General features: G+C 45.0%; 1 protein-coding gene across 3 annotated transcripts in view; it reads right to left on the bottom strand.

Moving 5' to 3' along the window:
• Positions 1 to 399: 399 nt before the first annotated feature.
• Positions 400 to 13,476, bottom strand: part of SUCNR1 (succinate receptor 1) — a 114,021-nt gene continuing 100,944 nt past the window's right edge. For 2 of the 3 annotated variants that reach the window (XR_010176477.1, XR_010176476.1), the window contains exon 3: positions 1,794 to 1,882. Coding sequence is in view for 1 of the 3 variants with exons in the window: in XM_063919581.1 (XP_063775651.1) it covers positions 890 to 1,882 (993 nt within the window). In the remaining 2 variants the exon portion in view is untranslated. Of the gene's footprint in view, positions 1,883 to 13,476 lie in introns of all 3 variants that reach the window. The other variant, XM_063919581.1, reaches the window with a different exon arrangement.

Below are 13,476 nucleotides of genomic sequence, written 5' to 3'. Positions count from 1 at the left end.
CTAATGACCCTCCGATTCCTCTGTGATATTACATTTTAGTTAATCTCAGATCTCGGATGGGGTATTCTATGCAAAACATGAAGTGTTCGGGGAGATGGTAGGGGGGAGGGGTGGGGCTCTGGTGGCACGGCAGACATTCACGTAGATTATATTTGCTTTGTCTTTTATTCTCACCTAACGTGGATAGATGAATACAAATGTGCTTTACAACATTAATGTAAAAATGTTTTATTCAATGATAACACGACAATTTGATATATGTGGTACTGTATGTTGATGGTACTACCTTTCAAAAATGTTGAACTGATTTACCACAATGTTGTTGAATTGACCTGGCGATGCTTCAATAAAAAAAAAAAAAAAAAATAGTGAAATCATTAGAAATAAAGTAAACTAAAATGTTTTAATGATGTTTATTGTTCTGATGCCCTTACCCTGCAAAATACCATCTTTACTGGTTCTAAAAGCATTCTAATGACAGAGGAAGGAAATGTGCTTTATCCAAGCTACATGATAAAAACATACTACACTGCTTCAAAATATATTACATATTTATTTAAAACATCTCAATGTCATGCCATGTTTAGTCAGCAGGAAAACTCCTACAACGTATCAATTTAACACAAAACAGTTCTGTTTAACAGAAAAATAGTGACTATGACCTTTAATAGAACATACAGTGGGGGAGAAGTATTAAGCCTTAGAGAGAGATAAGGTGGGGGTGTAGCATGAGTGGCCGGGGCCAGCATACCGGCGCAGGGATCCCGACCGCCGGCTTGCTGACAGCTGGGCGAGCACTAATGAGCCTGTAAAATGTCAGAAGCTAATTGATTGGTACTTTATCTCTCCCCAGGTTTGATACATCTCCTCAGTATATACATGCTTGTTGCTAAGAATATGTTGTATAACATCTTGAGTCGTTGCCTTCGGATTTATAGTTATAAACAACACAACGACACTTTATTACTGCAAATAAGTGCCTTAGCTTGGATAGCAACATTTCCCTGAAATTGTCTCCCATAAGGAAATAAAACACAGGGTTTATCACACTGTTTAAGAATGCAATAGGTCTTGTAACTACATATATGGCATTGATGGCAATCTTTGAGTCATTATTCAGCTTCCATTGCTCCATACGTGATGCTATCCTCACATTTCTCATGATGTGATAAGGAGTAAATATTACAAAAAACACAATTACAGCAACATACACTAAAGTGAGCGGTTTTTCTAGAGAAAATGATGTTGTAAGCTGCTCATTCCTATTTCTCAAGAAGCGAACCATTTTCATATAAAACACACACATGGTGCACAAAGGGATAAGAAAGCCTGTGACAGTAAGACAAATACTGTACACAAGACTGTACGTGGCCAACCCGGAACTGCCATAGCTCAGACACTGACTGTTATCACGCAATTCTATAAAGAACAGAATCGGTGCTATTTCTAATATGACCACAATCCAGATTCCAATAGATAGTATGATTGAAACAATTTTTTTCTGCATAATGTGGTCTTTGAACGGGAACTTAATAATAAGGTATCGATCAATACTGATGAAAGTGAGGAAGAGGATGCTGGTGTACAGGTTGGCATGTAGTAAGTATCTATTGCTGTAGCATAAGGACTCATTAAATATCCATCGACCACTGGTGTAGCTTTCAATCAGTAGAGGGAGGGTGCAGAGAAAAGTGAAGTCTGATAGACACAAATTAAACAGGTATATGTGTCCACTTGTCCACTTCTTCATGCAAAAAATATAGCCAAACATCACCACCCCATTGCAAATGATGCCGAATATAAACTCCAGAGAGTACACAGTGGATAGGTAGTATTTTTCAAGCAGGCAATCAATTGATGAACAGTTGGGTCCTTCTTGATCCTAGGAAGAAGTAAGAAGAGTGAGTGCAAATTGTGATTCTATTACTCATATGTTATTGTAAAGAAACATTTGTTACATAAGTTACTTATATATACTGTACATGATGAGGGCGATGTGTACAAAATGACTTTGGGGACCATCAATTACGCAGCTTTTCCTTAGGGAGGTTCTTATGTTGGTTAAGTGGAATCATGTCACCTGTGACAGTGACAACTCATGTCAGTTGGTAATTAAGAGGATCAGACAATTGTTAGGAGACACTGAAGTCATGTTATTTAAGATGATACAGACTCTGCTCTACTTTCATTCCCAGGTTGGCAGAACGCAGAAGCATAGACTATTCAGCATAGGTCCATGTCATTGCTTTTGGACTAGTGCAAGGTGAATTGTGGATCTACAGGAAAGAATATGGCCCAAATATATTAAGCCCTAAAAAATGATAAAGTGGAGACAGATAAAGAGCGATAAAGCACCAGCCAACCAGCTCTTGTCATTCAATGTGGCCTAGATTTATCAAGCTTTGGAGAGTGATAAATTGCACAGTGATAAAGTACCAACCAATCAGCCCCTAATTGCCATGTTAGATTCTGTGTTTGGAAAATGACAATGAGGAGCTGATTGGTTGTCACTTTATCACTGCACAATTTATCGCTCTCCAAGACTTGATAAATCTGGGCCACATTGAAAAATGACAGGAGCTGGATGGCTGGTACTTTATCACTCTTTGTCTGTCTCCACTTTATCAGTTTTTAAGGCTTAATACATTTGGGCCTATGTGTCTAAAGTCCCTTAACACCATACAAGCCTACTTTTGAAAACTAGTTTCAGGGAGATTGTAGGTGTAAGCGCAGAATGTAGAGTGTTATGCTCCACCCAAAGGGCATGTCTAGCTCCACCTATGGGCGTATCTATTGCCACTTAGGGGTGTGTTCTTCAGTGGCAGGTGCTCACTCCAGTGATTATAAGGGAATTAATATTTTGCTCATTTTGTCTAACCCAAAATGGCCATCTTCATATGGGACACAATGGGGGTTATTCAGAGATGGAAGCAGATTTTGCTTCCGCAGCAAGATGTGCGTCCATCTACTCACATTCTGGGGCCTCCCAGCATGTGTGTTGTGCCACCCCGCAATGTGTTTCCAATTTAATTGCAAACTTATCGATTTGATGACGACCGCTGCCTGAGCAGCCTGTCTGTGCTGGCAAGTGGTCTGGAGCAATTTTTTTCTCAGAGCGGCTGCACGTGTTGTCACGCAGCTGCCCCGAAAATGTCCAGACCTCACCCACTAAACACTGTGGCACTGTCCCCTGGGCCCACCAGTCACTGTGACAAGCATAAACAATGCCAAATGACCCCAAAAATGAGCAGCATGGATGATATAATGGTTAGCAAGGACAAGGGTTTGAATCCTACCATGGCCCTAATTGTGTGGAGTTTGTATACCCTTCCCGTACTTGTGTGGGTTTCATCAGGGTACTCCGGATTCCTCCCACAATACAGAAATATACTGGTAGAATATATAATTAGGCCCCTAGTTAATTTGCTCCCAATACAATTAACCATTGCGTGACTATGTGTGTGTGTGCGCACGTGGTAGGGAATATAGAGTGTAAGCTCCACTAGGGCAGGAACTGATGTGAGTGGCCAAATATTCTCTGAAAAGTGCTGCGGAATATGTGTGTGCTATATAAATAACTGGTAATAAATAATAATAATAAAATAGAAACAAAACAAAACACCAACATTTAAAATGTAAACATCTTATCGGCCTACACAACCATTGAAAAGCAATTTGACATTAAATGGATGCACGGGTGACATAAGCAGCCATGTTTAGGGATATCCATGCTTGAAAACAGAGCTTGACATCACATTTGCTCTACAAAAAAACCCTATAAGGTCTATCCTTAAAACATGGATTTTCAGGGGGCAGCATTTAAATCAAGCTTTCACAACAGACCTGCTAACACATGATAAGCCTAAACAATGACGTACAGCATCCCTAACCTAACCCTTACCTTAGTACCTTAACCTAAACCTCACCCTAAACATTAACCCTAATACCTTATCCCTGGTCCTAATAACCTAACAACCATAACCCTAACCTTAATATCTAATCCAACCCTAATATCCTATCCCTAATACCGTAACACCTAAACCAAACCCCCCAAGTAACCCTAATACCCTAACCCAAGCCTAATACCCTAACCCCATCTCCTAAACCACAGGTTCTCAAACTCGGTCCTCAGGACCCCACACAGTGCATGTTTTCCATGTCTCCTCACAGATCACAAGTGAAATAATTAGCTCCACCTGTGGGTCTTTTAAAATGTGTCAGTGAGTAATTACTACACCTGTGCACTTGCTGGGTTACCTGCAAAACATGCACTGTGTGGGGTCCTGAGGACCGAGTTTGAGAACCACTGTCCTAAACTATGCTAATACCCTAACCCAAACCACTAAACCATCCCTAAAGGGCCCCATACACTACAATGATAATGCCTGATTTCATCCAATTTCGACCTTTCGGGTTGATAAATCGGATGGAAAGTGGCAAATCGGATGTACATTACATCCGATCCGATGCGCTAGGTCATTAGTGCTGCACTCGTGATTTCTCGGATCCCACCAGCATATGCAAAAGGATCGCATACGATGTATCCTATGGGATCCTGCCGACCGGGAGGCTGCCGGGTGGTTCAAGGGAAATCTTATGCGACATGAGGGTCCGACATGTCGCTGTAGTGTATGGGGCCCTTAATACTCTAATCCTAAAGGGCAGACTGGATGGGCCATTTGGTTCTTATCTGCCGTCAAATTCTTTGTTTCTATAGTACAAAGAGCAGCATACCAAAGAGCATGTTTGTGTATGGATAGCATACTACCAGAGGATACTATAACTCTGACGTGATCCATATAACACAGACACTATCCCTATAACACTGACCCTATACTATAACACTGGCAGTGCTCCACCTAGAACGAGTGATAGACAGCTTGGGCTAGCAGGTCGTTGTGCAGTAACAATTACCAGTAATCACAGCGACACAGAATTCCAGCCACATGCACACAATCCATGAAACAGGCCTGCTGGTGTGACCACCGCCGACACTGACACGGTGCACACAGACAGTCTCTCCTGCCGCTGTGCACTGCTATGCTCCCACGGTAAATGGAATTTAAGTTCCACAACGTCACACGTCGTGACGTTGCCCATGCTGGCCCCACCCCCAGGACCTCTGGACTGTCATATGCACAGTCCGCACTTTCACAAACAGCACTTAAAAACTACGGTAGCCGGAGTGCGGCTCCATCGCATACGTGCACTCCCAGCATGACTAGGCGATCTGTTGGCCTAGACCCACCAGGAGTGCACAGAGATGCTCCCATTCTAGTGAATGGGGCACGTGCGCGTCACGGACGCACGCCCCAGACGCGGTGATAGTTGCGCCCCATCAGGTACAGACGGAGCCACGATTAGTATGGCTCCATCTGTACATCCTGCCCACTGTAGCCACCCACAGACCTAGTCAGCAAAAGACTACACAAACGACTAGCCCTTCTGCATTTACACAGAGGAGTATATAAGGTGTGCATTGCACTAGTACAGTGCAGTAGACATACAGCACCCAGTGCCTGTGCTGACAGCTGGGTGACTAACCCATTTCATGCCAGGCTGTGCAGAGAAGCTGATCTGCCACTCAGACAGTAAAGGAAACGCACAACTGATTACACGGACCAGTTATTCTAACACTCGCCAGGCTCATTACACAAATCGGCACTGGCTGCTTTCCATCCTCCCTATACTAGCACACCTTATCACTCCCTGGCAGCCTCCAGCCCTAACACCATAGTTACCTGTGCAGCACTGCCCAGCGCAGCGCAGGGTGCCTGGCTCCTCAGCACCGTTGACAGCCGGCTGATGCTGTACATTATGGAGGCTTCTGTTCAGCTGCCTGCTGGCGGTACACTTTACTACAGTACACTACACTACACTACACCATAAGAGTAGGGAGGGTGATGTAAGGTGCTTTACCTGGCTGCCGTAATGTGCAAAAACAGGACGCTGTCTGCCGTAATGTGTAAAAAGGGGACTCTGCCTGCCGTAATGTGTAAAAAGGGGGACGCTGTCTGCCGTAATGTGTAAAAAGGGGGACACTGTCTGCCGTTATGTGTAAAAAGGGAGACGCTGTTTGCCATAATGTGTAAAAAGGGGACTCTGCCTGCCATAATGTGTAAAAAGGGGGACGCTGTCTGCCATAATGTGTAAAAAGGGGGACGCTGTCTGCCGTAATGTGTAAAAAGGGGACTCTGCCTGCTGTAATGTGTAAAAAGGAGGACTCTGCCTGCCGTAATGTGTAAAAAGGGGGACTATCTGCCGTAATGTTAAAAAGGGCACTCTGCCTGCCGTTATGTGTAAAAAGGGGGATTGGCTTCCGTAATGTGTAAAAAGGGGACTCTACCTGCCGTACTGTGTAAAAAAGGGACTCTGCCTGCCGTCATGTGTAAAACGGGCTCTACCTGGTGTAGTGGCGCTACTGTGCGGCGTAATTTGAAAAATGGAGACTACTGTGCAGCGTAATATGAATTGGTATTGTTTTGTGGCCACACCCCTCCCCTATGAAGCCACGCCCCATATTTTTTGGGGCACGCCTATGTGCCCAGTGGCCCTATTTTAAATAAGAGGAGGAGGGCGCCAATGCTGTTTCTTGCACACAGCGCTGAAATGTCTAGGTACGGCACTGGCTAATCTACCAGATTGACAAAAATGTGATAGGCATAATGATGAACTGTGAGTAACTGGATTATAATTAGAGATGAGCGCCTGAAATTTTTCGGGTTTTGTGTTTTGGTTTTGGGTTCGGTTCCGCGGCCGTGTTTTGGGTTCGAACGCGTTTTGGCAAAACCTCACCGAATTATTTTTGTCGGATTCGGGTGTGTTTTGGATTCGGGTGTTTTTTTCAAAAAACCCTAAAAAACAGCTTAAATCATAGAATTTGGGGGTAATTTTGATCCCAAAGTATTATTAACCTCAAAAAACATAATTTACACTCATTTTCAGCCTATTCTGAACACATCACACCTCACAATATTATTTTTAGTCCTAAAATTTGCACCGAGGTCGCTGTGTGAGTAAGATAAGCGACCCTAGTGGCCGACACAAACACCGGGCCCATCTAGGAGTGGCACTGCAGTGTCACGCAGGATGTCCCTTCCAAAAAACCCTCCCCAAACAGCACATGACGCAAAGAAAAAAAGAGGCGCAATGAGGTAGCTGTGTGAGTAAGATTAGCGACCCTAGTGGCCGACACAAACACCGGGCCCATCTAGGAGTGGCACTGCAGTGTCACGCAGGATGGCCCTTCCAAAAAACCCTCCCCAAACAGCACATGACGCAAAGAAAAAAAGAGGCGCAATGAGGTAGCTGTGTGAGTAAGATTAGCGACCCTAGTGGCCGACACAAACACCGGGCCCATCTAGGAGTGGCACTGCAGTGTCACGCAGGATGGCCCTTCCAAAAAACCCTCCCCAAACAGCACATGACGCAAAGAAAAAAAGAGGCGCAATGAGGTAGCTGACTGTGTGAGTAAGATTAGCGACCCTAGTGGCCGACACAAACACCGGGCACATCTAGGAGTGGCACTGCAGTGTCACGCAGGATGTCCCTTCCAAAAAACCCTCCCCAAACAGCACATGACGCAAAGAAAAAAAGAGGCGCAATGAGGTAGCTGTGTGAGTAAGATTAGCGACCCTAGTGGCCGACACAAACACCGGGCCCATCTAGGAGTGGCACTGCAGTGTCACGCAGGATGTCCCTTCCAAAAAACCCTCCCCAATCAGCACATGATGCAAAGAAAAAGAAAAGAAAAAAGAGGTGCAAGATGGAATTATCCTTGGGCCCTCCCACCCACCCTTATGTTGTATAAACAAAACAGGACATGCACACTTTAACCAACCCATCATTTCAGTGACAGGGTCTGCCACACGACTGTGACTGATATGACGGGTTGGTTTGGACCCCCCCCAAAAAAGAAGCAATTAATCTCTCCTTGCACAAACTGGCTCTACAGAGGCAAGATGTCCACCTCATCTTCACCCTCCGATATATCACCGTGTACATCCCCCTCCTCACAGATTATCAATTCGTCCCCACTGGAATCCACCATCTCAGCTCCCTGTGTACTTTGTGGAGGCAATTGCTGCTGGTCAATGTCTCCGCGGAGGAATTGATTATAATTCATTTTAATGAACATCATCTTCTCCACATTTTCAGGATGTAACCTCGTACGCCGATTGCTGACAAGGTGAGCGGCGGCACTAAACACTCTTTCGGAGTACACACTTGTGGGAGGGCAACTTAGGTAGAATAAAGCCAGTTTGTGCAAGGGCCTCCAAATTGCCTCTTTTTCCTGCCAGTATAAGTACGGACTGTGTGACGTGCCTACTTGGATGCGGTCACTCATATAATCCTCCACCATTCTATCAATGTTGAGAGAATCATATGCAGTGACAGTAGACGACATGTCCGTAATCGTTGTCAGGTCCTTCAGTCCGGACCAGATGTCAGCATCAGCAGTCGCTCCAGACTGCCCTGCATCACCGCCAGCGGGTGGGCTCGGAATTCTGAGCCTTTTCCTCGCACCCCCAGTTGCGGGAGAATGTGAAGGAGGAGATGTTGACAGGTCGCGTTCCGCTTGACTTGACAATTTTGTCACCAGCAGGTCTTTCAACCCCAGCAGACCTGTGTCTGCCGGAAAGAGAGATCCAAGGTAGGCTTTAAATCTAGGATCGAGCACGGTGGCCAAAATGTAGTGCTCTGATTTCAACAGATTGACCACCCATGAATCCTTGTTAAGCGAATTAAGGGCTGCATCCACAAGTCCCACATGCCTAGCGGAATCGCTCCGTGTTAGCTCCTTCTTCAATGCCTCCAGCTTCTTCTGCAAAAGCCTGATGAGGGGAATGACCTGACTCAGGCTGGCAGTGTCTGAACTGACTTCACGTGTGGCAAGTTCAAAGGGCATCAGAACCTTGCACAACGTTGAAATCATTCTCCACTGCACTTGAGACAGGTGCATTCCATCTCCTATATCGTGCTCAATTGTATAGGCTTGAATGGCCTTTTGCTGCTCCTCCAACCTCTGAAGCATATAGAGGGTTGAATTCCACCTCGTTACCACTTCTTGCTTCAGATGATGGCAGGGCAGGTTCAGTAGTTTTTGGTGGTGCTCCAGTCTTCTGTACGTGGTGCCTGTACGCCGAAAGTGTCCCGCAATTTTTCTGGCCACCGACAGCATCTCTTGCACGCCCCTGTCGTTTTTTAAAAAATTCTGCACCACCAAATTCAAGGTATGTGCAAAACATGGGACGTGCTGGAATTTGCCCATATTTAATGCACACACAATATTGCTGGCGTTGTCCGATGCCACAAATCCACAGGAGAGTCCAATTGGGGTAAGCCATTCCGCGATGATCTTCCTCAGTTGCCGTAAGAGGTTTTCAGCTGTGTGCGTATTCTGGAAAGCGGTGATACAAAGCGTAGTCTGCCTAGGAAAGAGTTGGCGTTTGCGAGATGCTGCTACTGGTGCCGCCGCTGCTGTTCTTGCGGCGGGAGTCCATACATCTACCCAGTGGGCTGTCACAGTCATATAGTCCTGACCCTGCCCTGCTCCACTTGTCCACATGTCCGTGGTTAAGTGGACATTGGGTACAACTGCATTTTTTAGGACACTGGTGAGTCTTTTTCTGACGTCCGTGTACATTCTCGGTATCGCCTGCCTAGAGAAGTGGAACCTAGATGGTATTTGGTAACGGGGGCACACTGCCTCAATAAATTGTCTAGTTCCCTGTGAACTAACGGCGGATACCGGACGCACGTCTAACACCAACATAGTTGTCAAGGACTCAGTTATCCGCTTTGCAGTAGGATGACTGCTGTGATATTTCATCTTCCTCGCAAAGGACTGTTGAACAGTCAATTGCTTACTGGAAGTAGTACAAGTGGGCTTACGACTTCCCCTCTGGGATGACCATCGACTCCCAGCGGCAACAACAGCAGCGCCAGCAGCAGTAGGCGTTACACGCAAGGATGCATCGGAGGAATCCCAGGCAGGAAAGGACTCGTCAGACTTGCCAGTGACATGGCCTGCAGGACTATTGGCATTCCTGGGGAAGGAGGAAATTGACACTGAGGGAGTTGGTGGGGTGGTTTGCGTGAGCTTGGTTACAAGAGGAAGGGATTTACTGGTCAGTGGACTGCTTCCGCTGTCACCCAAAGTTTTTGAACTTGTCACTGACTTATTATGAATGCGCTGCAGGTGACGTATAAGGGAGGATGTTCCGAGGTGGTTAACGTCCTTACCCCTACTTATTACAGCTTGACAAAGGGAACACACGGCTTGACACCTGTTGTCCGCATTTCTGGTGAAATACCTCCACACCGAAGAGCTGATTTTTTTGGTATTTTCACCTGGCATGTCAACGGCCATATTCCTCCCACGGACAACAGGTGTCTCCCCGGGTGCCTGACTTAAACAAACCACCTCACCATCAGAATCCTCCTGGTCAATTTCCTCCCCAGCGCCAGCAACACCCATATCCTCCTCATCCTGGTGTACTTCAACACTGACATCTTCAATCTGACTATCAGGAACTGGACTGCGGGTGCTCCTTCCAGCACTTGCAGGGGGCATGCAAATAGTGGAAGGCGCATGCTCTTCACGTCCAGTGTTGGGAAGGTCAGGCATCGCAAACGACACAATTGGACTCTCCTTGTGGATTTGGGATTTCAAAGAACGCACAGTTCTTTGCGGTGCTTTTGCCAGCTTGAGTCTTTTCAGTTTTCTAGCGAGAGGCTGAGTGCTTCCATCCTCATGTGAAGCTGAACCACTAGCCATGAACATAGGCCAGGGCCTCAGCCGTTCCTTGCCACTCCGTGTGGTAAATGGCATATTGGCAAGTTTACGCTTCTCCTCCGACAATTTTATTTTAGGTTTTGGAGTCCTTTTTTTTCTGATATTTGGTGTTTTGGATTTGACATGCTCTGTACTATGACATTGGGCATCGGCCTTGGCAGACGACGTTGCTGGCATTTCATCGTCTCGGCCATGACTAGTGGCAGCAGCTTCAGCACGAGGTGGAAGTGGATCTTGATCTTTCCCTAATTTTGGAACCTCAACTTTTTTGTTCTCCATATTTTATAGGCAGAACTAAAAGGCACCTCAGGTAAACAATGGAGATGGATGGATTGGATAGTTTACTAGTATACAATTATGGACGGACTGCCACGGTTAGGTGGTATAAAAAAACCACGGTTAGGTGGTATATATTATAATAATAATACAATTATGGATGGACGGACTGCCTGCCGACTGCCGACACAGAGGTAGCCACAGCCGTGAACTACCGCACTGTACACTGGTTGATAAAGAGATAGTAGTATACTCGTAACAACTAGTATGACACTATGACGACGGTATAAAGAATGGGAAAAAAACCACGGTTAGGTGGTATATATTATAATAATAATACAATTATGGATGGACGGACTGCCTGCCGACTGCCGACACAGAGGTAGCCACAGCCGTGAACTACCGCACTGTACACTGGTTGATAAAGAGATAGTAGTATACTCGTAACAACTAGTATGACACTATGACGACGGTATAAAGAATGGAAAAAAAACCACGGTTAGGTGGTATATATTATAATAATAATACAATTATGGATGGACGGACTGCCTGCCGACTGCCGACACAGAGGTAGCCACAGCCGTGAACTACCGCACTGTACACTGGTTGATAAAGAGATAGTAGTATACTCGTAACAACTAGTATGACACTATGACGACGGTATAAAGAATGGAAAAAAAACCACGGTTAGGTGGTATATATTATAATAATAATACAATTATGGATGGACGGACTGCCTGCCGACTGCCGACACAGAGGTAGCCACAGCCGTGAACTACCGCACTGTACACTGGTTGATAAAGAGATAGTAGTATACTCGTAACAACTAGTATGACACTATGACGACGGTATAAAGAATGGAAAAAAAACCACGGTTAGGTGGTATATATTATAATAATAATACAATTATGGATGGACGGACTGCCTGCCGACTGCCGACACAGAGGTAGCCACAGCCGTGAACTACCGCACTGTACACTGGTTGATAAAGAGATAGTAGTATACTCGTAACAACTAGTATGACACTATGACGACGGTATAAAGAATGGAAAAAAAACCACGGTTAGGTGGTATATATTATAATAATAATACAATTATGGATGGACGGACTGCCTGCCGACTGCCGACACAGAGGTAGCCACAGCCGTGAACTACCGCACTGTACACTGGTTGATAAAGAGATAGTAGTATACTCGTAACAACTAGTATGACACTATGACGACGGTATAAAGAATGGAAAAAAAACCACGGTTAGGTGGTATATATTATAATAATAATACAATTATGGATGGACGGACTGCCTGCCGACTGCCGACACAGAGGTAGCCACAGCCGTGAACTACCGCACTGTACACTGGTTGATAAAGAGATAGTAGTATACTCGTAACAACTAGTATGACACTATGACGACGGTATAAAGAATGGAAAAAAAACCACGGTTAGGTGGTATATATTATAATAATAATACAATTATGGATGGACGGACTGCCTGCCGACTGCCGACACAGAGGTAGCCACAGCCGTGAACTACCGCACTGTACACTGGTTGATAAAGAGATAGTAGTATACTCGTAACAACTAGTATGACACTATGACGACGGTATAAAGAATGGAAAAAAAACCACGGTTAGGTGGTATATATTATAATAATAATACAATTATGGATGGACGGACTGCCTGCCGACTGCCGACACAGAGGTAGCCACAGCCGTGAACTACCGCACTGTACACTGGTTGATAAAGAGATAGTAGTATACTCGTAACAACTAGTATGACACTATGACGACGGTATAAAGAATGGAAAAAAAACCACGGTTAGGTGGTATATATTATAATAATAATACAATTATGGATGGACGGACTGCCTGCCGACTGCCGACACAGAGGTAGCCACAGCCGTGAACTACCGCACTGTACACTGGTTGATAAAGAGATAGTAGTATACTCGTAACAACTAGTATGACACTATGACGACGGTATAAAGAATGGAAAAAAAACCACGGTTAGGTGGTATATATTATAATAATAATACAATTATGGATGGACGGACTGCCTGCCGACTGCCGACACAGAGGTAGCCACAGCCGTGAACTACCGCACTGTACACTGGTTGATAAAGAGATAGTAGTATACTCGTAACAACTAGTATGACACTATGACGACGGTATAAAGAATGGAAAAAAAACCACGGTTAGGTGGTATATATTATAATAATAATACAATTATGGATGGACGGACTGCCTGCCGACTGCCGACACAGAGGTAGCCACAGCCGTGAACTACCGCACTGTACACTGGTTGATAAAGAGATAGTAGTATACTCGTAACAACTAGTATGACACTATGACGGTATAAAGAAAGAAAAAAAAATACCACGGTTAGGTGGTATATATTGTAATACA

This window comes from Pseudophryne corroboree, chromosome 4 (assembly GCF_028390025.1).
Source record: "Pseudophryne corroboree isolate aPseCor3 chromosome 4, aPseCor3.hap2, whole genome shotgun sequence".
NCBI classification, from domain to species: Eukaryota; Metazoa; Chordata; class Amphibia; order Anura; family Myobatrachidae; genus Pseudophryne; species Pseudophryne corroboree.
The sequence above is the reverse complement of the archived record's forward strand: the minus strand, read 5'-3'. Positions and strand labels throughout refer to the sequence as shown.